At 42.8% G+C, this 26,151-nt stretch overlaps 1 protein-coding gene across 11 annotated transcripts in view; it reads right to left on the bottom strand.

Moving 5' to 3' along the window:
- The window catches only part of nedd4l (NEDD4 like E3 ubiquitin protein ligase), a 109,544-nt gene that overhangs the window by 1,761 nt on the left and 81,632 nt on the right, over positions 1-26,151 (bottom strand). For all 11 annotated transcript variants that reach the window (XM_029692374.1, XM_029692375.1, XM_029692376.1 and 8 more), the window contains 14 exons: positions 25,200-25,400; positions 23,892-23,969; positions 20,306-20,360; positions 16,960-17,018; positions 15,309-15,374; positions 13,131-13,360; positions 11,178-11,299; positions 10,939-11,009; positions 9,799-9,968; positions 6,475-6,535; positions 6,092-6,151; positions 1,447-1,554; positions 548-644; positions 304-376 (listed from right to left, as the gene is read on the bottom strand). In XM_029692374.1, the coding sequence (XP_029548234.1) occupies positions 304-376; positions 548-644; positions 1,447-1,554; positions 6,092-6,151; positions 6,475-6,535; positions 9,799-9,968; positions 10,939-11,009; positions 11,178-11,299; positions 13,131-13,360; positions 15,309-15,374; positions 16,960-17,018; positions 20,306-20,360; positions 23,892-23,969; positions 25,200-25,400 (1,451 nt within the window). The remainder of the gene's footprint in view (positions 1-303; positions 377-547; positions 645-1,446; positions 1,555-6,091; positions 6,152-6,474; positions 6,536-9,798; positions 9,969-10,938; positions 11,010-11,177; positions 11,300-13,130; positions 13,361-15,308; positions 15,375-16,959; positions 17,019-20,305; positions 20,361-23,891; positions 23,970-25,199; positions 25,401-26,151) is intronic.

Below are 26,151 nucleotides of genomic sequence, written 5' to 3'. Positions count from 1 at the left end.
TTTTATTTATTTAATTAATTAGCAAGAAATTCTAAAAACCTGTTTTCTCTTTGTCATTATTGGGTATTGTGTGTAGATTGATGAGGGGGAAAATTATCAATTTTAGAATAAGGCTGTAACGTAACGAAATGTGAAAAAGGTCAAGGGGTCTGAATACTTTCAGAATGTACTGTACAATGTGAGATTTTTCATGTTTCACAAATGTCATGTTCACTACTTCATAAAAGTAGTTTAACCAGACCAATCTATTACAGATTCAATCAACTTGTCAGAGGGAAGACAAACTGTAAGATCAATACATACCAGGTGTGTGCTCTGGGCAGCTTATCAGCTGTTCCCCACTGCTCAATGGTGAACAACTGAGGCCCATTGGAACCTGACATGACATGAGAGAAGACAGAAGTGGTACTAAAACACACAGTACCAGTGCAGTTATGGATGGAACACAGAGAAGTGTACTATTGGGCTGTACATTGCTGTTACTACACAGCCCTGTTCATAAACAGCTATCCTAGCCTACTGTAAGCATTGAGTTGCCATCTCTCACCATAGAGTTCAGCAAAGCCGTTCATAGGGACTCTGGACGTCCCGGTGACAAACTGAAGCAGACGGATCCTCTTCTCAGCATCCATCAGCAGGACAGCCTGCAGGGTGGGACACACAGAACTAAACACATTAGGATGTTGGAACTGGACACACATTCAATTCAATACAATTATTTATCCCCTTGGGTGGGTTATAGGTTTCACTGAGGTGACTCATTCCTGGTGTAGGTCCTTCAACTTCTAATGAGACAAACATGCATCTGAAGCTAACTAGCAAAACAATATCCCAAAAGGACTCTGGGGCACATGACACTATTACTGTCCAGAATCTGTTTAAACCAGTCCTCTGAATCAGACCATCTGGACTGGGGGGGTTCTCCTCTGTTCTGTGTGTGTGTGTGTGTGTGTGTGTGTGTGTTAAAAGTGCTGGTGGACCCAGATAGAGTGACAGGGCAGATAACCAGGCCAAGTACTACTCTGACCTACTCTTTTATCAGAGAAAACATGACCTGTTTAAACAAAACAGACTTTGATCTTTAAACCCTACACAGGTTTTGGCCCCAAAAATAATTGACTACCGTGTCAACTGAATGATACATGTAAGTCGTATGTGGTGAATTATTTCCCTCTCATTAATGATTGGTAACAACAACTGGTGGTCTGAGTAGTTCAGTGTTTCTCCTGCTGGATATTAACCCACCCACACAGATAATGTTTCATTAGGACTGATGTAACCTTTCACACACATTGCTGGGCTAAACATAGGTGTGAGTGAGTGAGTGACTGAGTGACTGAGTGAGTGAGTGAGTGTGAGAGTGAGTGTGAGAGAGAGAGAGAGAGAGAGAGAGAGAGAGAGAGTAAGAGGGCGAGAGAGAGAGAGAGAGAGCGAGGCCTGTCTTACCTTCCAGAACCACTGTATAACTGGGTGGTTGGGACAGTATCCGTTCTTGTAGACAGTGTGTCGTCTCCAGTCATTCACATCCACGTCACCCAGACCACACATCAACAGCTAGGGAAAACACACAACACCAATATAAAAGATCTCTATCACTCAACATACTGGCCAACTAACATACAGAAATGACAGCACTCAGAATAATATTGTTGATCACTCTTTTCTAGAGACCACAGGTTAGGTATTAAGAAGCAGCATCATTCTGGGTTTCTAACATCCAAACACAGGGGCCCTTAGACAACAGAGACAGAGAAACCCATGGTTCCTTTAGCCTACAGGGTCATTCCATGTTATTTCAGCAAGCCAAGACACCCACAATCTCAGATTGTTCTGAAATGGTTTCTGTAGTTAGAAACAGATAAGATAAGCATTCCTGCAACATCATTTAGTTGAAAGACGATTTGAACTCTGAGAAATGTAGCTAATTGACTGAACCCAAATTGTCCATTTCAATTGATAGGATTCATATAATATTCAATAAATATAGTACCCAACATCTGATTTGCACAAAAACGTATTCTTGACAATAATTAAGATGTGAAGAATCCAAATAAAATGGGCAAATGCCGCACACGGACCTCCCAAACCACACACTTATCCCACCCCACCCCAAAAACCATCACCAAAATTCACAGAAAATAAATGACAGTATGAATAAACAATACTCTAAGCCACAGCTTCGTACTACTTGTCAAACATAGAAAACTGATACTGTATACTGGCCGTTGGGTGTGCGGCGTTTGACCATTTATTTGGATTCATCACATCTTAAATCATTGTTAAGAGGTTTTTGTGCAAATCGAATGTTGGGTACTATATTTATTGAATATTATACTATTATAAATTGTATTATAAATTGAAATGGACAATTTGGGTGCAATCAAATAGCTTCATTTCTCAGAGATCAAATTATAATTCAACAAAATAATGTTTATCTTATCAGAACAATTTGAGATGGTCAGTGTCAAAATACCATTTCTTGTGCTTTTTAAGGTGGAACGATCCTACAGAAAAGACAGACAGAAACGTAGCCTACAGACAGAAACGTAGCCTACAGTCAGACAGACAGAAACGTAGCCTACAGTCAGACAGACAGAAACGTAGCCTACAGTCAGACAGAAACGTAGCCTACAGTCAGTCAGACAGACAGAAACATAGCCTACAGTCAGACAGACAGAAACGTAGCCTACAGACAGACAGAAACGTAGCCTACAGACAGACAGAAACGTAGCCTACAGACAGACAGAATCGTAGCCTACAGACAGACAGACACGTAGCCTACAGACAGACAGACAGAAACGTAGCCTACAGACAGAATCATAGCCTACAGACAGACAGACACGTAGCCTACAGTCAGACAGAAACGTAGCCTACAGACAGAAACGTAGCCTACAGACAGACAGACAGAATTGTAGCCTACAGTCAGACAGAAACGTAGCCTACAGTCAGACAGAAACGTAGCCTACAGTCAGACAGACAGAAACGTAGCCTACAGTCAGACAGACAGAAACGTAGCCTACAGTCAGACAGAAACGTAGCCTACAGTCAGACAGACAGAAACGTAGCCTACAGACAGAAACGTAGCCTACAGTCAGACAGACAGAAACGTAGCCTACAGTCAGACAGAAACGTAGTCTACAGTCAGACAGACAGAAACGTAGCCTACAGTCAGACAGAAACGTAGCCTACAGTCAGACAGAAACGTAGCCTACAGTCAGACAGAAACGTAGCCTACAGTCAGACAGAAACGTAGCCTACAGACAGAAACGTAGCCTACAGTCAGACAGACAGAAACGTAGCCTACAGTCAGACAGAAACGTAGCCTACAGTCAGACAGAAACGTAGCCTACAGACAGACAGAAACGTAGCCTACAGTCAGACAGACAGAAACGTAGCCTACAGTCAGACAGACAGAAACGTAGCCTACAGTCAGACAGACAGAAACGTAGCCTACAGACAGACAGAAACGTAGCCTACAGACAGACAGAATCGTAGCCTACAGACAGACAGACACGTAGCCTACAGACAGACAGACAGAAACGTAGCCTACAGACAGAATCATAGCCTACAGACAGACAGACACGTAGCCTACAGTCAGACAGAAACGTAGCCTACAGACAGACAGAAACGTAGCCTACAGACAGACAGACAGAATTGTAGCCTACAGTCAGACAGAAACGTAGCCTACAGTCAGACAGAAACGTAGCCTACAGTCAGACAGACAGAAACGTAGCCTACAGTCAGACAGAAACGTAGCCTACAGTCAGACAGACAGAAACGTAGCCTACAGACAGAAACGTAGCCTACAGTCAGACAGACAGAAACGTAGCCTACAGTCAGACAGAAACGTAGTCTACAGTCAGACAGACAGAAACGTAGCCTACAGTCAGACAGACAGAAACGTAGCCTACAGTCAGACAGAAACGTAGCCTACAGTCAGACAGAAACGTAGCCTACAGTCAGACAGAAACGTAGCCTACAGACAGAAACGTAGCCTACAGTCAGACAGAAACGTAGCCTACAGTCAGACAGAAACGTAGCCTACAGACAGACAGAAACGTAGCCTACAGTCAGACAGACAGAAACGTAGCCTACAGTCAGACAGACAGAAACGTAGCCTACAGTCAGACAGACAGAAACGTAGCCTACAGTCAGACAGACAGAAACGTAGCCTACAGACAGACAGAAACGTAGCCTACAGTCAGACAGAAACGTAGCCTACAGTCAGACAGAAACGTAGCCTACAGTCAGACAGACAGACAGAAACGTAGCCTACAGACAGAAACGTAGCCTACAGTCAGACAGACAGAAACGTAGCCTACGGTCAGACAGAAACGTAGCCTACAGTCAGACAGAAACGTAGCCTACAGTCAGACAGAAACGTAGCCTACAGTCAGTCAGACAGAAACGTAGCCTACAGTCAGTCAGACAGAAACGTAGCCTACAGTCAGACAGACAGAAACGTAGCCTACAGTCAGACAGACAGAAACGTAGCCTACAGTCAGACAGACAGAAACGTAGTCTACAGACAGACAGAAACGTAGCCTACAGTCAGACAGACAGAAACGTAGCCTACAGTCAGACAGACAGAAACGTAGCCTACAGTCAGACAGACAGAAACGTAGCCTACAGTCAGACAGACAGAAACGTAGCCTACAGTCAGACAGACAGAAACGTAGCCTACAGTCAGACAGACAGAAACGTAGTCTACAGACAGACAGAAACGTAGCCTACAGTCAGACAGAAACGTAGCCTACAGTCAGACAGACAGAAACGTAGCCTACAGTCAGACAGAAACGTAGCCTACAGTCAGACAGAAACGTAGCCTACAGACAGAAACGTAGCCTACAGTCAGACAGACAGAAACGTAGCCTACAGTCAGACAGAAACGTAGCCTACAGTCAGTCAGAAACGTAGCCTACAGTCAGACAGACAGAAACGTAGCCTACAGTCAGACAGACAGAAACGTAGCCTACAGTCAGACAGACAGAAACGTAGCCTACAGTCAGACAGACAGAAACGTAGCCTACAGTCAGACAGAAACGTAGCCTACAGACAGACAGACAGAAACGTAGCCTACAGACAGACAGAAACGTAGCCTACAGTCAGACAGACAGAAACGTAGCCTACAGTCAGACAGACAGAAACGTAGCCTACAGTCAGACAGACAGAAACGTAGCCTACAGTCAGACAGACAGAAACGTAGTCTACAGTCAGACAGACAGAAACGTAGCCTACAGTCAGACAGAAACGTAGCCTACAGTCAGACAGACAGAAACGTAGCCTACAGTCAGACAGACAGAAACGTAGTCTACAGTCAGACAGACAGAAACGTAGCCTACAGTCAGACAGAAACGTAGCCTACAGTCAGACAGACAGAAACGTAGCCTACAGTCAGACAGACAGAAACGTAGCCTACAGACAGACAGAAACGTAGCCTACAGACAGACAGAAACGTAGGCTACAGTCACACAGACAGAAATGTAGCCTACAGACACAGATAGAATGAAATGTAGCCTACAGTCAGAAACGTAGCCTACAGTCAGAAACGTAGCCTACAGACAGAAACGTAGCCATACATTCAGACAGACAGACACTTAGCCTACAGACACAGATAGAATGAAATGTAGCCTACAGTCAGACAGACAGAAACTTAGCCTACAGACACACAGACAGAAATGTAGCCTACAGACACAGATAGAATGAAATGTAGCCTACACACAGTGCTTTATCTGCCATAGACACAAATTAGAGCAGGAATGTGAGCAGGAATTTTTCTTCCCAGTACGGGAAGAAAAAAAAAAATGGATGAAATGTATGCATTCACTACTGTGAGTCGCTCTGGATAAGAGCGTCTGCTAAATGACACAAAAAAAAAAAGGTTAAACAACCACGAAACCATAATAATTAATTATGTTGGTTTTCTGTTTTAGCGATACACTTTAAAGTGAAACTACATCTAAATCTATTTATTGGTGCGACGTTTGAAAATGTTGTTTGAGAACTAACAATGAATCACGTGACGGAGCATATGAGTGTAAATCCCAACACTATAAAGATGGCAAAACAACAACAAACAATAATACTGTACCTCAAGCTCGTTTTCATCAAATATCTTGATGAGGTCGATGAGAGTGAGTTCAGTGAATCCCTGTTGGACGAAAATACGGGGGAAATAAAACTGTAAATCACAATGTTGAACAACTATTGGAGTGATTACATGCAAGATTTACTCAAACTTCAGTTGCTACAGGTACAGACTTTCAACTGAACAAAATCAGGTGGCTAGAAGTTTTATCTGCAGTACGACGGTTATAATATAAACCTCAAAACCTCCACACAGTCTTTCTAAAGATGGTCTCTCTACACTTCAAAACAAGGCCTGTTCACCTATTGGTCTGGGTACAAATCATTCTGCTTCACTGTCACCAAATAACAAGAGGTATTACCGCATACCGTTAAAGCAACACTCACCTCCAAGAAGGCATTCATCTGTTTCTGGACCCGGTTCACAAACCTCCACTGAATGACAAGACTGTTAGAAAACAGAACAATTAGTAGTGCCAACCTAGATACTAGTTACATGGACTAATATCACATTATGACAAATCAATATCTACAAAGACTGACAATGCATTTTTAACCCTTTATGCTTGTGGAAATTGGCATATATGGATAGGGCTAAAATGTCTCTCACAGAAGAAATATGAAAAGCATATGCATAACCATGGTAGCAATTGAAAGGGAACAGTTTGGAGATTATGGGAAAATGATTAGACTAAAGTTGAGGACAACAGTTCACCTGACAAGACTGAATCCAAACATTAGATTGTTGATTTCATGTGCATTTTACATTTCCTGTACTTTTAGCTGCATTTGTGGATAACGAAATCTGAAAATACTCTGGATACATTCAGTAATGCTGGGTAGGTGTAAGATGAGACCAAAAAATGAGAAGGGTTTGAGTGAGAGGTCTAACTGGTGTTTCCAAGTGGCCACACACCTCTCCAAAATGTGCACAGTTCCCAAGAGTGTTCAAAGCTGTCATCAAGGCAAAGGGTGGCTACTTTGAAGAATCTCATATTTAAAATATATTTTGATTTGTTTAACAGTTTTTTGGTTACTACATGATTCCATATGTGTTATTTCATAGTTTTGATGTCTTCACTATTATTCTACAATGTAGAAAATAGTCAAGAAAAACACTGGAATGAGTAGGTGTTTCCTACTCCTGTCTTTCAAAGATAATTCGTAAAAATAAAAAAATAACTTCACAGATCTTCATTGTAAAGGGTTTAAACAGTTTCCCATGCTTGTTCAATGAACCATAAACAATGAATGAGCATGAACTGTGGAACGGTCGTTAAGACACTAACAGCTTACAGACGGTAGGCAATTAAACTTAGGACACTAAAGAGGCCTTTCTACTGACTCTGAAAAACACCAAAAGAAAGATGCCCAGGGTCCCTGCTCATCTGCGTGAACATGCCTTAGGCATGCTGCAAGGAGGCATGAGGACTGCAGATGTGGCCAGGGCAATGAATTGCAATGTCTGTACTGTGAGACGCCTAAGACAGCGCTACAGGGAGACAGGACGGACAGCTGATCATCCTCGCAGTGGCAGACTACGTGTAACAACATTTGCACAGGATCGGTACATCCAAACATCACAGGTACAGGATAGCAACAACAACTGCCCGAGTTACACCAGGAACGCACAATCCCTCCATCAGTGCTCAGACTGTCCGCAATAGGCTGAGAGAGGCTGGACTGAGGGCTTGTAGGCCTGTTGTAAGGCAGGTCCTCACCAGACATCACCGGCAACAACGTCACCTATGGGCACAAACCCACCGTCGCTGGACCAGACATGACTGGCAAAAAGTGCTCTTTACTGACGAGTCGCGGTTTTGTCTCACCAGGGGTGATGGTCGGATTCATGTTTATCGTCGAAGGAATGAGCGTTACACCGAGGCCTGTACTCTGGAGCGGGATCGATTTGGAGGTGGAGGGTCTGTCATGGTCTGGGGTGGTGTGTCACAGCATCATCGGACTGAGCTTGTCATTGCAGGCAATCTCAACGCTGTGCGTTACAGGGAAGACATCCTCCTCCCTCATGTGGTACCCTTCCTGCAGGCTCATCCTGACATGACCCTCCAGCATGACAATGCCACCAGCCATTCTGCTCGTTCTATGCGTGATTTCCTGCAAGACAGGAATGTCAGTGTTCTGCCATGGCCAGCGAAGAGCCCGGATCTCAATCCCATTGAGCACTTCTGGGACCTGTTGGATCGGAGGGTGAGGGCTAGGGCCATTCCCTCCAAAAATGTGCGGGAACTTGCAGGTGCCTTGGTGGAAGAGTGGGGTAACATCTCACCGCAAGAACTGGCAAATCTGGTGCAGTTGATACACTTAATACACCAGATACTGACTGTAAATTTTGATTTTGACCCCCCCTTTGTTCAGGGACACATTATTCCATTTCTGTTAGTCACATGTCTGTGGAACTTGTTCAGTTTATGTCTCAGTTGTTGAATCATATGTTCATACAAATATTTACACGTTACGTTTTCTGAAAATAAACGCAGTTGACAGTGAGGACGTTTTTTTTTTCCTGTGTTAAAGGCCTCTTTACTAGAATTTCTAAGCAAACAGCTGGAGGCAGGGCTTTCTCCTATAGAGCTCCATTTTTATGGAACGGTCTGCCTATACATGTGAGACTCGGTCTCGACCTTTAAGTCTTTATTGAATGAACACTCATCTCTTAAAATCAAATCAAACTTTATTTGCCACATACGCTGAATACAACAAGTGTAAACTTTACCATGAAACGCTTACTTACAAGCCCTTAACCAACAGTGCAGTTCAAGAAGAAGAAAATATTTACTAAAATAAAAAGTAATAATAAAAAGTAACACAATAAGAATAACAATAACGAGGTTATATACAGGAGGCACCGGTACCGAGTCAGTGTGCTGGGGTACAGGCTAGTTGAGGTAATCTGTACATGTAGGTGGGGGGGGCGAAGTGACTATGCATAGGTAACAAACAAACAGTGAGTAGCAGCAGTGGACAAGAGGGGGGGGGGAATTGTTCAGCAGTCTAATGGCTAGGGGGTAGAAGCTGTTGAGGAGCCTTTTGGTCCTAGACTTGGCGCTCCGGTATCGCTTGCCGTGCGGTAGCAGAGAAAACAGTCTATAACTTGGGTGACTGGAGTCTCTGACAATTTTATGGGCTTTCCTCTGACACCGCCTATTATATAGGTCCTGGATGGCAAGAAGCTTGGTCCCAGTGATGTACTGGGCCGTACTGTAGCGCCTTACGGTCAGATGCCGAACAGTTGCCATACCACCTCAACGTCTCATCTTTCTAAATACATGGAGTCCTCTTCATTTACAGCATTTCTCTCACTCAAACAAAACATTTGCACAAGTTGCCCAATTAGCGGGCGGTATGTGGGCAACTTCTTGTTGTGTGTGGTGCTCAAATTCAGAACGGTTATCAGCCAAAATCCATAGAGCACTGAAGCGCAGAGCTTGAGCTCTGACGTCATGCATAGCATGTTACTGAACAGCCACTACGTTCCAATTCAGGTGCTTATCAGTGTCCAAATCTGCCATTTTCATCCCGTATACAGGTACAAGTATAAAGGGTTAATACCAACTAATGACAAATAAACTTGAATATTGAGTCTTGAATCAAATGACAAAACCCCAAAGGGAAGTGATTCAATGAAATGGCGTCACATTTAAAAAAAAAAGTAAAATAATGTTTGTGATTCAAGATGAAAGGTGAACTTACTCGATGTATTCCATTTTGTTGTGGTTGGTCACCACCATGTCACCACCACTGGGTTTCAGATCCACCTGATACGTCTGTCCAAAGTTATCCTCATCGATACAGAACCGCAGGTCCAACTCAGTAGGATCATTCTCCAGGATCCACTTCAGAGAGTTGTAGTATTCACTGTCCTACAAGGTCAAAGTGGTGGGGAAACAAAGACATGACATATTGTGTGAGTGTGTGTGTCAAACTAGTTTTCTAGATTAAAGTCTGACTCCACTCAATGTGTATGCTTATGAAGCTGTTGTTTCTGGCTAGACACTTTTTAAATCTCCTAACTCATTCAGTGGTGTAAAAATACTTTAAAGTACTACTTAAGTAGTTTTTTGGGGTATCTATACTTTACCACATTGTATATAAACTTATTTTTCTTCTGTATTATTGACTGTATGTTTGTTTTACTCCATGTGTAACTCTGTGTTGTTGTATGTGTCGAACTGCTTTGCTTTATCTTGGCCAGGTCGCAATTGTAAATGAGAACTTGTTCTCAACTAGCCTACCTGGTTAAATAAAGGTGAAATAATATTTTTTTAAAAACTACTGATATTTTGACAACTTTTACTCCAGTACATTACTAAAGAAAATAATTAATACATTTTCCCTGACACCCAAAAGTACTCATTACATTTTGAATGCTTAGCAGGACAGGAAAATGGTATAATTCACACACATACCAAGAGAACAACCCTGGTCATCCCTACTACCTCTGATCTGGAGGACTCACTAAACACAAATGCTTCGTTTGTAAATGATGTCTGAGTGTCGGGAGTGTGACCTTGGCTTCCTATAAATAAAAATAAAAAATAAGAAAATCGTGCCGTCTGGTTTGCTTAATATAAGGAATTAAATGATTTATACTTTTGATACTTAAGTATATTTCAGCAATCACATTTACATTTGATACTTAAGTATATTTAAAACGAAATACTTTTAGACTTTTACTTAAGTCTTTTACTTCAGTCATTTTCTATATAAGGTATCTTTACTTTAACTCAAGTATGATAATTGGGTACTTTTTCTACCACTGAACTTTAAATCTCTGAGATTAAACTAGCTAATGAAAGTAATGTTAATGGTGAGATGATTCCAGGGCCTCACCACTGACTCCATGTCTTTCAGTGTGATCTGCTTCCCGAGCATCATCTTGTAGAATGGTCTGATGAAGAAGCCTGAAGAGAGGAGACAAGACAGCGTTCAATCAGACCTGGGGTCAAAAGATACAAAACTTACTTACAAAATGGACAATCAAAAGACCTATTCTATTGTCTGTGGCCTTGTGATGATAATATTTAGCATAAATATCAGAGCTTCTGATATACAAGAGCAGCTGATCTTACCGTCCAATAGCTTCCCATGGAACACGGCCATCCCTGCCACTCGACCAATGAACTTGAAGTATGAGAGGTGGTCCTCGTTACACAGGCCAGAGTTAGGGTTGATCTGTAGTGTGTAGTTATCTCTGCAGAGACAAGAGACAGAGGTTGGGGTCAGATGTGAAATGTGGCACACATGACCAAAATCATTTCCACATGTGGGACTATAAAGTTTATCTAACAGGGCCTGAAACTGACTTCTTGGTGTGGCAGCCACTAAGATTTTTTACCAGCCCAATCCCCCCCATTATTAAACCAAAAACAACTCCGGATGAACATGCGTTGTGATGTTTCTATAATAATACATGTATTAGTCGTAAGAAGTGATGTGGTATATTACTCAATTCCCCCCACCCAAAAAAATATGCAACCCGAGTCTTAACAAAAATATCACAGATGACACAAAAAATGTCAGCTGCCCCTTTAAGGGCGGGAGGTTACCACGGCAACAAGTGGATTCGGGAGTCGTCAGTGACAGTGTGCATGTGAGATAGAGAATCTGATCGGTAGCCGTCAGCCAATGCGTCTTTGCTAGCAGTTGAAGCAAACTCAAACATTGAAAAACAACCGAGCTTGTCAACGGCCCCATGTGGCTCAGTTGGTAGAGCATGGTGTTTGCAATGCCAGGGTTGTGGGTTCAATTCCCACGGGGGACCAGTACGGGAAAAAAATGTATGAAATGTATGCATTCACTACTGTAAGTCACTCTGGATAAGAGCGTCTGCTAAATGACTAAAATGTAAATGTAAACAAAACAATGTAAATAGCCAAGAAACACAAGAACAAAGTCTCACTTCAGTAGAATTGAGTAAATTAGACCAACTTTAACACCTGTGTGCAGCACTTCTAAAAATGTATCATCTTCACCTCTTGAATCAGTGCGCACAGCTCCCCAGCCAGGCAGGCTAACCTATATTATAGGATTCCTAGCTAGTTCTTTGTGTGACTAGCTACCAGATATGAAACACATCGATATAAACACTTTTTGAAAACTGCTACCGCAGCATTTATTTTGCTGTAAATGAGCTCATACTTCTAACTCAATTACTATTCGCTAACGTGAGTGAAATGCTTGCACTGTGGAGCCCTGACCACCCGCCACATGGCTGGTGTTCATTTTAGGAACCTGGTATCTGATCTAACCAATCAAATCGATGATTACATCCCAGGACAGAAGTCAATTATCTGAAGTCACTTCCTAAGGCCAGGATTCAGATGTTTGGGAGATGTACGGTCAGAAAAGTAAATGGAGAAAGAAACAGGCATGTGCAAACTTTCCCTTTTGAGTCAAATGTCCCTGATTTTAATGTCTGGAAATGTTCTATATGCTGTTCTTCTGAGGAAAGCGTTGATTTTCAGGAAGCCAGAGTGAACGAGAGGAAGAGGGAGCCCATAAAACAGGAAACTGGCTGTGTCTCTTTTCATGACCATCTCTAGAATTTCTCGTTCCTGTTTTCGACACTATACAATAGAGCAGTGGTTTCCAACCTGTGGTCCGCAGGGGTACTGCATGTATTTTCTTATTTACTTTTTTCCCTTCCAAAATGAATAACAGTTGGGAGTATTAATGGTATTATAAGCAATTTTACATTACTTTTCACAGTGCTAACTGTAAATAATAATAATACATTTGTTACATTCACTGCAAAAATGTACCAAATTTGACTGTCTATATATATCTGTGACGCCGCAAAATGGTGGTCCTCAAGAGTTTTTTGATGAGGATTTTGATTTTGTGGTCCCTGGAATGTAAAAGGTTTGGAAAGCACAGCAGTGAAGTGCACTGCAGACCCCAGAACTCGTCTCTTCCTCAGCTGTCATTACCAAACCGCACCGACGAACGAGAAATGTGTACATTTTCATTTGTACTTCTGTAAGTTGCTATAAGTGGTGGACAATGATAGAGACAGTACATACGTGGCTGAGTATTCGAAGAGTCCATAGTAAGGGTTGAACATCTCCTTAGACAACAGGAAGAACCACTCCCTGGCCACACCTCCGTAGTCCAGCCCTTTCTCTGACTCAAACTCGATCCAGAGACGGGCCTTCAGGATATCTGGTCTCTTCAGAGACATGATACGGCGATACGACTCCTCAAAGATGTTGGTCCTGTGCAGCTTCATCTCAAACCTGTTAGGGATGTCCGCCTGGGGACACAAGAGATGAAAATACATCATACACACATCCAGTGTTCCTAAAAGGGAATACAACAACAAAAATACATGTCTACTCTAAAACGTAGTTTGCCAGTTTATTTAAGTTGAGTTTACTTAAGTATTATTTATCTGTACAGGGGATGGATGGTTGTTCATATCACAAACGTTTGGGATAAAAAGCCTCTTTCAGTGGTTCTAACCAGCTAACACACAAAGAGAAAGAAGGACTCATTTCTCTAAAGATGAATGATAACTAGGATGTGTGAGGTAAAGTGTTTTTGCACTGAATGTAAAACAACATGCCACATTTGACAACTTATTTACAGTGAATGAATTAAGAATTAGGCGGGCCTAATTAGTGAACAATTAATTCAGAGTCGCTGAAATGAAGGGTGTTGAAGGATATTTCATATGCAGTGCCATGCAAAAGTATTCAGACCTCTTGGATTTCTTCACATACAATTTTATTGTGTTACAAAGCGGGATTAAAATTAATTCAACTGTAATTTTTTTGTCAACAATCTACACAAAATACTCTTAATATCTAAGTGGAAGATGAATGAGAAATTAAATAACCAAAATATAGTCGTTGCATAAGTACTCAGCTCCTTGAGTCAATACACGTTAGAATCACCTTTGGCATCAATAACAGCTGTGAGTCTTTCTGGGTAAGAACTTTGAACACCTGGATTGTACAATATTTGCCTATTATTATTTTCAAAAAATCTTCAAGACGTTGATGATCATGGCTAGACAGAAATGTTTAAGTCTCCCCATAGATTTTCAATCAGATTTAAGTCAAAAACTGTAACTTGTCCACTCCGGAACATTCAATGTCTTCTTGGTAAGCAACTTATTTGGCCTTGTGTTTTAGGTTATTGTCATGCTGGAAGGTGAATTCCCTTCCCAGTCTCTGTTGTAAAGCAGACTGAAGCAGGTTTTCCTCTAGGATTTTGCCTGTGCTTAGCTCTATCCCGTTTCTTTTTATCCTAAACAAGTATTTGCCGATGTCAAGCATACCCATACCATGATGCAGCCACCACCATCCTTGAAAATAAGGAGGCAGTTACTCAGTGATGTCTAGTGTTGGATTTGCCTTAAACATTAGGCTTTGCATTTAGGCCAAAAAGTGTATTTTGTTGTGTTTTTTTTGTCTTGTTGTATAGAAGATGCAAGTTCTGGAATATTTGTATTCTGTTTAATTTGTTCTCTTCTTTTCACTCTGTCATTTAAGTCATTATTGTGGAGTCACCACAATGTTGTTGATCCATCCTCAGCTGTTTTCTCCCATCACAGACATTGAACTCTGTAGCAGTTTTAAAATAATGGTAACATCCCTGAGCAGGTTCATTCCTGTCCTGCATCTCAGTTCAGAAGGACAACTGTCTTTGATGTGTCTGGGTGGTTTAATATATAATCCACAGAATAAGTATTAACTTGACCGTGCTTAAAAGAGATTTTCAATGTCCGATTTGTTAGTGTCACCCATCTACCAATCCCTGCCCTTCTTTATGAGGCTTTCGAAAAGCTCCCTGGTCTTTGTAGTTGAAATTCAATACTTGACTGAGGGACCTTACAGATGTTGTATGTAGGAGGGACAGAGAAAGGGTTAGTTATTCAAAATCATGTCAACCCCTGTTATTTCACACAGAGTGAGTCCATGTAACTTTACTCCTGAACTAATTTAGGATTGCCTAAACAAAGGGGCTGAATGTAACGACTACATTTTAGTTACACTTTTTTTTATTTTTTTATACATCTTTAAAAATATACTTTTTCTTCTACTTTGACAGAGTATTTTGTGTAGATTGATGACAACAAAAATTACAATTATATCAATTTTAATCCCACTTTGTAACACAAAATGTTAACAATCCTTAGGGGTCTGAATACTTTTGCAAAGCACTACAATGTTGAGCAGCAAGGTAACATTTCTTACCGGTTTCTTCAACTTCTTTCTGAAGTAATCGTATTTCTGTTTGAATTCTCTAGAGTATGGCACAGCCTGCAATGGAAAGAACAAGTGGCAGTCAGTCAATATAACTGTCTATTCTAGAGAGAGACAGAGTGGCTTATCTTGGTCATGAAAGACAGTATATCTTTGTAATGTGCAATACTGTATACGGCATCATGGGGAGAGTATCTTTGCCTTATGTTAAACCACAATACTGTATACGGCATCATGGGGAGAGTATCTTTGCCTTATGTTAAACCACAATACTGTATACGGCATCATGGGGAGAGTATCTTTGCCTTATGTTAAACCACAATACTGTATATGATGGTAACAGTATATTTGGCTCATAGAAAACCACACATACTCACAGGCCCTGTCTATGCTATAGAGAGAAAGGGTGGCTTATCTTGGTTGTAAAAGACAGTATCTTTGCCATGTACAATACTGTATATGATGGTGACCGCATATAAATGAGGAATTAGAATGGGCATGAACCTTCATATGATGGCTTAAAGTTCAGCCATTTTGGTCAGGGAGTTGGTCAACCATGGTTTGCCAGTGCTGCCATAAGATAGTGTAAAATGATGAATTTCAAGAATTTATCTGCACTAAGTTTGTTAGATAATATGCCAATAAGCTAAAATTCCATATAAACAACGCAGTCAATCCACAGCCAGCCATACACTGTCTGAAATCAGTTGATAGGAGACAAGTTGTAAATACAAGTACTGATATTTTATCATAATAGTACTCACTGCTTTCCAAGAAAACAAAAACTTAAGACATTTATGGTCTGTTTGCATATATTTTAGAGGATATTTATACAGAAAATGTGTATTAAACCCATATAAACTGTATTTATGATTATATGACAATATTTTAGGTTGACAATAATTATATTACAAAATGTCTGCTATATCACATGCCTTACTTTTATTTAACTGCATAAGTAAAATAAGGATTATGCCTCTACTGCCATTCCAATTAGACTGGTTTGAATTTATACCTGACCAATACGGCTGCTATTTTCAGCCCATTCTGGAACTTTGAGGATTTATGGCATAGCCATCATCATGAAAACCCATTTGTGCATTAGCTAGAATTTCACAACACTAGCTAGCTAGCTAGCTAGAGAGAGTATTCCGCATTGAGTGTGTGAACTGGCGTTGATAGCATCCCTGCCTTTTGTTTCATTTGGATTGATTTGAGACTGGTTCAGCAAGCCGACACTAGCTAGCACATTTTCGTACACATTTCGATTTTCATAAATACTGATTCTACCACCACAAAACACCTAATCTAGAAGTAGAATACGGTAGTGATGATTTGCTCATGAAAGCCCCTGTCAATATTAGCTACAGGTATATCGTTTTTTGGTAAGATTAACTGACTCGAGGATGAAAGGGGGTTCAGTGGACAATTTCACTCTGGTAACATTTTCTAATGTTAGTACAGCATATTGCAGCCAAACTTACTTTTAGCTATCCCTTAAGTGTTTGCGAGTTAAGACAGATCAGTGCAGACGGCCGTCACGCTATCTGACGTGAGATAATGGACATAGCCCCTCTAGTGATTTAATAGGATCTCCGTGGGTGACAATATCTTCGCCTCATAGTAAACCAGAGATACTCACAGGCCCTGTGATAGCAGGACTCTGTAGACGAGGGTCCTCCCATTGAGTGGCTTTGGTGTCTGAAGGTGACAGAATAACAGGAATATGGTTATACTGTACACCGTAACATACCACTAAAATAAAGTTGTAGCAGAAGAAGAAAAAACATCTAAAAAAAAAAAAGGTTCCATCTTCAATTTTTTTTGTTTTGTTGTCATTTGTGAATCTGTGAAATCCATTCCATCACTCACTCAATGAGTCAGTCAGCCGCAACATAGACTGCTGACATCCTGCTTGTTAAATTGAGCACACTGTGAAGCTTTGAATAATGAATGCAGGTAACCTGATACATAAAGATTCAGAGGTATTGATCTATAAGGACAACATACAGAGACAGACAGACAGAGACAGTTACACAGAGACAGAGAGACTCTACAGCTCTACAGTGACACCCAGGGTTTTTTCTGTATCAAAAAGGGGTTTATGTGGTGGCCGTGGCAGGGAGGTGTGACAATGGGAAGACTGTAGAGGCCCCCGTCTTGGCGGTGTAGAGACATTTTTAAGCCAATGTCCTGCTCTTCTACACATCTTGCCAAGGAGCTGAGAGAATATCACAGTTTTTAAGCCAAATGTCCTGCTCTTCTACACATCTTGCCCAGGAGCTGAGAGAATATCCCAATTTTTAAGCCAATGTGCTGCTCTTCTACACATCTTGCCATGGCGAATGCGGTGTTCTTTTTTTCATACATAACAAAATCAATAGTGCTAAATGAATTGTTTTGGGAATTTTCGATTGTCCCTCACTTTAATTTTGGCCATTGTTAGTTCTCAAAGACGATATTATAAAATATATATATAGGTCCATTATCTTCTCTACCTACTTTACATCTGGTTTTAGACAATTAAGTTTACACTGAAAATGTTTTTCCATCCCCAAAAAATAAATACATTTGTATCTATCAATCAATCAATCAATCAATCAATCAATCAATCAATCTATAGTATACAAAACATTAAGAACATGCTCTTTCCATGCCCCAACAAATTGAGGCTGGTTTGAGGGCATAAGGGTGGGGGTGCAACCCAATATGAGGAAGGTGTTCCTAATGTTTGGTATACTCAGCGTAAGGAAAGTACTCAGACCGCTCGACTACACATTTTGTTACGTTACAGCCTTATTCTAAAATGGATTACATTTATTTTTTCCACTCATCAATCTACACACAATACCCCATAATGACATCACAATACCCCATAATGACATCACAATACCCCATAATGACATCACAATACCCCATAATGACATCACAATACCCCATAATGACAAATTTAGCAAATTTATAAAAAACTGAAATATGACATTTACATAAGTATTCAGATCCTTTACTCAGTACTTTGTTGAAGCACCTTTGGCAGCGATTACAGCCTCAAGTCTTCTTGGGTATGACGTTACAAGCTTGGCACATCTGTATTTGGGGAGTTTCTCCCATTCTTTTCTGCAGATCCTCTCATTCTGTCAGGTTGGATGGGGAGTGTCGCTGCACAACTATTTTCAGGTCTCTCCAGAGATGTTCGATGGGTTCAAGTCCGGGCTCTGGCTGGGCCGCTCAAGGATATGCAGAGACTTGTCCTGAAGCCACTCCTGTGTTGTCTTGGCTGTGTGCTTAGGGTTGTTGTCCAGTTGGAAGGTGAACCTTCACCCCAGTCTGAAGTCCTGAGTGCTCTGGAGCAGGTTTTCATTGAGGATTTCTCTGTACTTTGCTCCATTCATCTTTCCCTCGATCTTGACTAGTCTTCCAGTCCCTGCCGCTAAAAAACATCCCCACAACATGATGCTGGCAACACCATGCTTCACCATAGGGAGGGTGCCTGATTTCCTCCAGATGTGACGCTTGGCATTCAGGCCAAATAGTTCAATCTTGGTTTCATCAGACCAGAGAATCTTTTCTCATGGTCTGAGAGTCCTTTAGGTGTCTTTTGGCAAACTCCAAGCGGGCTGTCATGTGCCTTTTACTGAGGAGTGGTTTCCATTTGGCCACTACCATAAAGGCTTGATTGGTGGGGTGCTGCACAGATGGTTGTCCATCTGGAAGGTTCTCCCATCTCCACAGAGGGAACCCTCTTGTTCTTGGTCACCTCCCTGACTAAGGCCCTTCTTCTCCGATTGCCCAGTTTGGCGCGGGCGACCAGCTCTAAGAAGAGTCTTGGTGGTTCCAAACTTCTTCCATTTAAGAATGATGGAGGCCACTGTGTTCTTGAGAACTTTCAATGCTGCAGACATGTTTTGGGTACCATTCCCCAGGTCTGTGCCTCGACACAATCCTGTGCTCTATGGACAATTCCTTCGACCTCATGGCTTGTTTTTTGCTTTGACATGCACTGTCAACAGTGGGACCTTATATAGACAGGTGTGTGCCTTTCCAAATCATGTCCAATTAATTGAATTTACCACAGGTGGACTCCAATCATATTGTAGAAACATTAAGCATGATCAATGGAAACAGGAAGCACCTGAGCTCAATTTCGAGTCTCATAGCAAAGGGTCTGAATACTTATGTAAATAATGTATTTCTGTTTTGTATTTTTAATAAATGTGAAAACATTTAGAAAACCTGTTTTAACTTTGTCATTATGGGGTATTGTGTGCAGATTGATGAGGACAAACATTTATTTAATCGATTTTAGAGTAAGGCTGCAACGGTACAAAATGTGGAAAAAGACGAGGGGTCTGAATTTACGAATGCACTGGATATACGCACCGCCCAGTTTATTAGGTACACCTAGCAGGTACATCTAGTACCGGGTCGGACCCCCCTTTGCCTCCAGAACAGCCTGAATTCTTAGGGGCATTCCAAAAGATGTCGGAAACATTTTGCCCACAGGATTGCCGCTGACTGGATGTGTTTTGTTTGTCACATCATTCTCAGTAAACCTTAAACACTGCCATCCATTTCTGTGAAGCTGGATCCCTCACGCCTGGCACCGATGATCACACCATGCTCACCAAGTCTCCTAGGTAAAACATTTTTCCCATTCTCACATTCAATCGAACAGTAACTGAACGCCTTCATGCCCATCTGTCGGCCACGTGACTCAATGTCTGTAGGAGCGATTCATTTTGGTGAACGGGATTGTGTATGTAATAAATTAGGACTTAGGCAACCCGGGAAAAAAAACACATAGGGAGGTTAGTAGAGAGAGAGCGAGAGAGCGAGAAAGACTGAGTGAGAAAGAAAGTGAGAGAACGAAAGAGAGAGAAACATTGTCTGACCGTTTGAGGGAGAGAGACGGTCTTCAAGTATCCAAGAGAAAGAGATGAAAACAGTCAATATGTTAACACAGGTAGAGGGAGAGCCCTGGAACTTACTGTGGTCAATGTAGAAGGTCCTGCCGTCTGCATGGACCCGTTCCTCCCAGCCAGGCTAGAGAGGAGAGAGCACAGTGAGTAACTGACTCAGACAGACGGGGATGACAGACAGCAGGGAAGGAGTGACACCTGGTAATACCAGCACATCCATCCAGACCAGTACACCATTGATACAGTGACCATCCAGACCAGTACAGTACACCACCATCGACACAGTGACCACAGTGACAGTGACGCAGCGAGCCACAAACACACTGACTGTCAGTGGGACTGTGGGACAGAGAGAGAGAGCAGGCTAGGGGCGAGATTAGATTAGTCCACTAGCTTCAGTCTGACCCTGTCCCAGTCGGGTAGAGAGACGGCTGTGTATCAGGAGGAAGACCACCATACCTTTACCTTCGCTTCATATGGTGGAGACCGAGAAAATAAAAGGGAGTCCACTCACATCATGCAGCACACCGGAATAGAATAGAGTGGACCACTACCCTCCCCGGGGACCACTGCCCTCCCTGGAGACTACTGCCCTCTTCATTACCCTCCCTGGAGACCACTGCTCTCTTCACTACCCTCCCTGGGGACTACTGCCCTCTTCACTGCCCTCCCTGGGGACTACTGCCCTCTTCACTGCCCTCCCTGGGGACTACTGCCCTCTTCATTACCCTCCCTGGGGAACACTACCCTCCCTGGGGAACACTACCCTCCCTGGGGAACACTACCCTCCCTGGGGAACACTACCCTCCCTGGGGAACACTACCCTCCCTGGGGAACACTACCCTCCCTGGGGAACACTACCCTCTCTGGGGAACACTACCCTCGCTGGGGAACACTACCCTCGCTGGGGAACACTACCCTCGCTGGGGAACACTACCCTCCCCACTACCCTCCCTGGGGAACACTACCCTCCCTGGGGAACACTACCCTCCCTGGGGACCACTACCCTCCCCACTACCCTCCCTGGGGAACACTACCCTCCCCACTACCCTCCCTGGGGAACACTACCCTCCCCACTACCCTCCCTGGGGAACACTACCCTCCCTGGGGAACACTACCCTCCCCACTACCCTCCCTGGGGACCACTACCCCAGACACTGAACATTGTGCAGTCTGGGGGGGCTGAGTGGGGGCTGGGGGACTCTGATGGAGAATGAGAAGGGGGTGATGGGGGGAACGAGCATAGAGAGGAGGGGGGAGCGATGAGACAACACAGTCATCCAACCATCATGCCAGTTATGAGAGAGAGAGAGAGAGTGCAGTCTGCAGCACAGGGCACAGGGCAGGCAGTCACAGTAAGACAAGGCAGGCAGAGGGAGGCTGCGCTGTACGGTTGCATTCAGCACCAACCTCCTCTGGTAGGTTTGGTAGGGTCTGCCAGTAAGACGGGCGTGGCACATAAGACGTCCCCCCCCACGCCATGGAGAGAACAGAGAGAAAACAAACACACCGCTAGCGCCAGGAAGCCTCATTTCATTTAGAAGAATAAGAGGTACAGCTACATGTCAAGTGTGTGCATTCTCCTCAAAGTGAGGGTTTGTCAAATTGTGAGAATTGCTTATACGTACAGATGTAACGATTCACCGTTAAGCATCTGTCCGTGGTACCCCAAACAGATCCAAATATAGCATGCACCGGTCAGGAAATAGATTCAAACTTTACGAATTGCCGCTTATTTTTGATTTTTTACTTTCTTTCAACCTTCAGAAAATATCTAATATTTTGTGACAACTGCGTCTCCTTCACTGTCAAACTAAGCATGTATTTACGTTGACATTTTCCCGAAAAACCCCAGGCAATACCAGTAGCCTAGTCAAACAGCTCGTTGAGTGCAGCTTGGCGTACTGATCTATGAGAGCTAGGCATATTCCTGACCTGGCACATCTGTCCATCCGTCACCTTCAGCATTCAAATGTTTGTAGAATGACTTGCGCTAATGACTTGCGCGGAATTAGGCTTTTTTATTTACCTTTATTTAACTAAGCAAGTCAGTTAAGAACAAATTCTTATTTTCAATGACGACCTACCGGGGAACAGTGGGTTAACTGCCTTGTTCAGGGGCAGAACGACAGATTTTTATCCTTGTCAGCTTGGGGATTCGATCTTGCAACCTTTCGGTTACTAGTCTAATGCTCTAACCACTAGGCTACCTGCCACCTATTTGAGTGACAACCAATGGCATTTGCTACGTTTTTATTTTATCAAATGCGCTGTTGGAAATTGCGTTTTCCCGGGATAAAAGTAGCCTTAAAAGTTAAAGCTATCTGCCTATACATGCTGATCTGGGCTTACATTAGATTCTATTTCGCTTGTTCAGGTTCACTATCAGCAATAGTTTTGGTAGTTTTGCTTGAAACCATCAGCATATATTATATGGTCATTTTTAGATATACAGGATTAAAGATGGTAAAAACATATATAAATATTGATACATCACTAGTGCTAACACTTTTAATGTACAAAAATGGGGACAAACAGAAAACATATCCCCCCTAACTGATAGTGGTGTGGTAGATGCCCAGTTTCCCTTATGGCTTACATACACCATATTAACACACACAGATCCGGCTCAGAGAGGCCCGGCTCAGAGAGGCCCGGCTCAGAGAGGCCCGGCTCAGAGAGGCCCGGCTCATGAGCTTCATCAGCAGCAGATTTTCATTTAGAATGATAAATGTATGTGATTATGCAACAAATGTTCGTATTGCGTCGAACTGAATCGCATTGATTCGTTCCTCTAATCAAACCGAATTGTTTCAAACTAAAACGTATGGTTCCTGTATCTTATCAGAGCCCATGTATCTAGACACGTATCGAATCGTCTTGAAAGGGAAAGATGCACATCCCTACTTATACCTAGCCAGTGTCTTTAGAGCTACAGAGTTCCTAGGTAGTAGAGGCTGGTGATCGATTCACATTTGGAATTCAGCAATACTCTACTCTCATTTCACACTGTGCCCGCCCGGCTTGCTTCATTCCCACACTCCAAAAAAAAAGGTAAAGTGTGCTTCCACTCCAAAGCTTTGCCAGGCCAGTCCATGACGTAAGCAGTTCTACAATAATAACCTCAAAAGGAGGACCAGGCAAAATGTCAGCATGTATTAACTAGGTCTGGGACGATACCAGCTTCGCAATACTTTTTCCATGGCAACAATGAAAACACGAAGCTGATCGACACTCTTTGATCCCTTTAAAACCAGCTGTGGGTAAAATATTGTGTGCTTCAGCTTGGAAAATAAATACATGTAAGTCTGGATGACAACATTATGATGTTTGTTTCCAACAGAAGTTATATCCGCTTTGTGTTTTGTTTCCTTGCCACGGTACTAATGAGTATGGTGATACTGGTATCGTCTCGTCTCTAGTTATAATCTCAGAACGGAAAATTATTCCGAGCAACAATTAATGCTGCATATTTTGTACATTGATGATTTCGCCCCATTCTGTAAAGGTGATATGTGATTGTTTAATGTTGAAATAAAATGTGCATTAAGATAATCCAGAGGAAAGGTGAGCTAGAGAGTACTTGGTCCTTCAGGAGATATAACGATTATGAAGGGTTATGAAGGGTTCAAAAGAGATTAGAAACTGTACTTACAGGAAGAGGCCCCAGGTCACCAGGGTCCAGAGAGGCCTTTGTTCTCATGTGGACTGGATACTTCAACCTCGGGTCCTCCTGATGGGGAAATAGGAGAAAAGAGGACAGAGCGCGAGAGACAGAGCGCGAGAGACAGACAAAGGAGAGAGAGACAAAGGAGAGAGAGAGAAAGACAAAGGAGAGAGAGGAAGGAGAGAGAGCGAGAGACACAGAGAGAGACAGAGACCCACAGAGACAGAGACCCACAGAGACAGACACACAGAGACAATGTTCAAATCTAAATAATCCAATGTGCTGTCAATTTGACACAGGAGGGGCCAATCATTTAATTTCAGATAGATAACTATCCACACAATCTTTATTAACCACACAAAAATAAATGTACCCACTTTGCTTGGAATAAACCACATTCAATACAATCTCTCCTACTACACTCGAATTGATTACATTTCTTAAGGAGGTCCAACTACTGTATAGTGGGGCTGACGAAATGAGATTGAGTGAGTGAATTTTTTTTATACAACTTTTGTACACCAGAGGTCGCCATCGCCCCCTCTAGTGTATACTGTAGACTAGAGCTGTTAGATGTTGGCTCGGACACTTTGTTTTTAGACAAATGGGTCTGCGCAGAAAGCATTTTTTTAGGCTGTTCGCCTACTTGGCAGAACATCATCAATTTGCATTGATCAACAATCTGTAAATATGACAGATTTATCAAACCAGCTAATGTTCTATAGTCCCTGGGCAGGTCAATAGTTTTTTAAAGTACTAACAGTCATAAGAACATAAAACAAAATGGTTAGCACAATGGTTAGCACTATTATCAAACAGCAGCAGATAACAGGGCCAAGGGGAAGGGGCAGGGCCAAGGGGAAGGGGCAGGGCCAAGGGGCAGGGCCAAGGGGCAGGGCCAAGGGGAAGGGGCAGGGTCAAGGGGAAGGGGCAGGGCCAAGGGGAAGGAGCAGGGCCAAGGGGAAGGAGCAGGGCCAAGGGGAAGGAGCAGGGCCAAGGGGAAGGAGCAGGGCCAAGGGGAAGGAGCAGGGCCAAGGGGAAGGAGCAGGGCCAAGGGGCAGGGCCAAGGGGAAGGGGCAGGGCCAAGGGGAAGGGGCAGGGCCAAGGGGAAGGGGCAGGGGGAAGGAGCAGGGCCAAGGGGAAGGGGCAGGGCCAAGGGGCAGGGTCATGGGCCAAGGGGAAGGGGAGTATGAGGACTGGCTGATACTGTACAATAGCAGTAGACCTAGTAGCTGCAAGACGATGATGAAAATGAAAAATAGGGAAGAAGAATTAGAAGTAGCAGTATCATCTCACCCATGTGGTGAGCCTGCTGTTGTGGTCTATGAAGAAGGGTCTTCCGTTGGGTGCTATCCTCATCTCCCACCCCGGGGGCAGGAAGCTCTGCTGGGACTGATGTCCTGACTTGGGGGAGCTGTAGGGGGAGGGCTGGGGGGACTGGGGGTTGGAGAGGGTGTCCTTCACCGCCCGACGCACAGCTATGTTGTTGGCTGCCCCCTAGAGTAGAACAGAACCCAACAGACTAGAATGCGAAGGACTCATATAGACGTGGATGTCTTCAGCTCATGTGTGCCACACTAAGGAAATTCCTAGCAAGTAGCAACAATTTGTTGCACGGCAAAAGTTCCTATATCAACAGTCTTAACTTCCTAATCACTTTTAAAGCAAATATGTCCAACTTAATTAGGCCAGTACCTACATACCCCTTAAAAAACACATTATCTTTCTGTTCCTTGATGATATCTGACTTTTAATACGAGAGAAAAGGTTGTCTTAATTATTCTGTTATCTCCTATGAAAAATGTAAATGACCACTTTGACAAGTTGAGGACTTCACCTCAATCTACTCTCTCTCCGTAAGTCTGAGAAAAACACTTCCCCAGTCCCTCTTCCAATCTTTAATTAACTCTCCTTCCAGTTTCCCTCTCTAGAAAGTTCCTCACCACTCTGAGATGAGGCTGCCATGAAAACAACTTCTTTTGATTTTGTACATGCATTGTATTACAGTGCCAACCATAATTGACACAACAACCTTGTTCACTTGGGTTCTAAGATAATGCAGCATCATAATTACATATGACCTGCCCATTAGTGTAATTAACTGTGGGCTTTAATTGCTGTAATAAACAAACAAGTCTAGAGGGAGATTACCACCTGATCCCTCACTCCTGTTCATGTTCCTTTAGCTTGAGGTCTTATAATACAATTAAATGACGCATCTGATAATGAACAGTATTTAAAATCCTAA

Source organism: Salmo trutta, chromosome 15 (genome assembly GCF_901001165.1).
Source record: "Salmo trutta chromosome 15, fSalTru1.1, whole genome shotgun sequence".
Lineage (NCBI taxonomy): Eukaryota > Metazoa > Chordata > Actinopteri > Salmoniformes > Salmonidae > Salmo > Salmo trutta.
The sequence above is the reverse complement of the archived record's forward strand: the minus strand, read 5'-3'. Positions and strand labels throughout refer to the sequence as shown.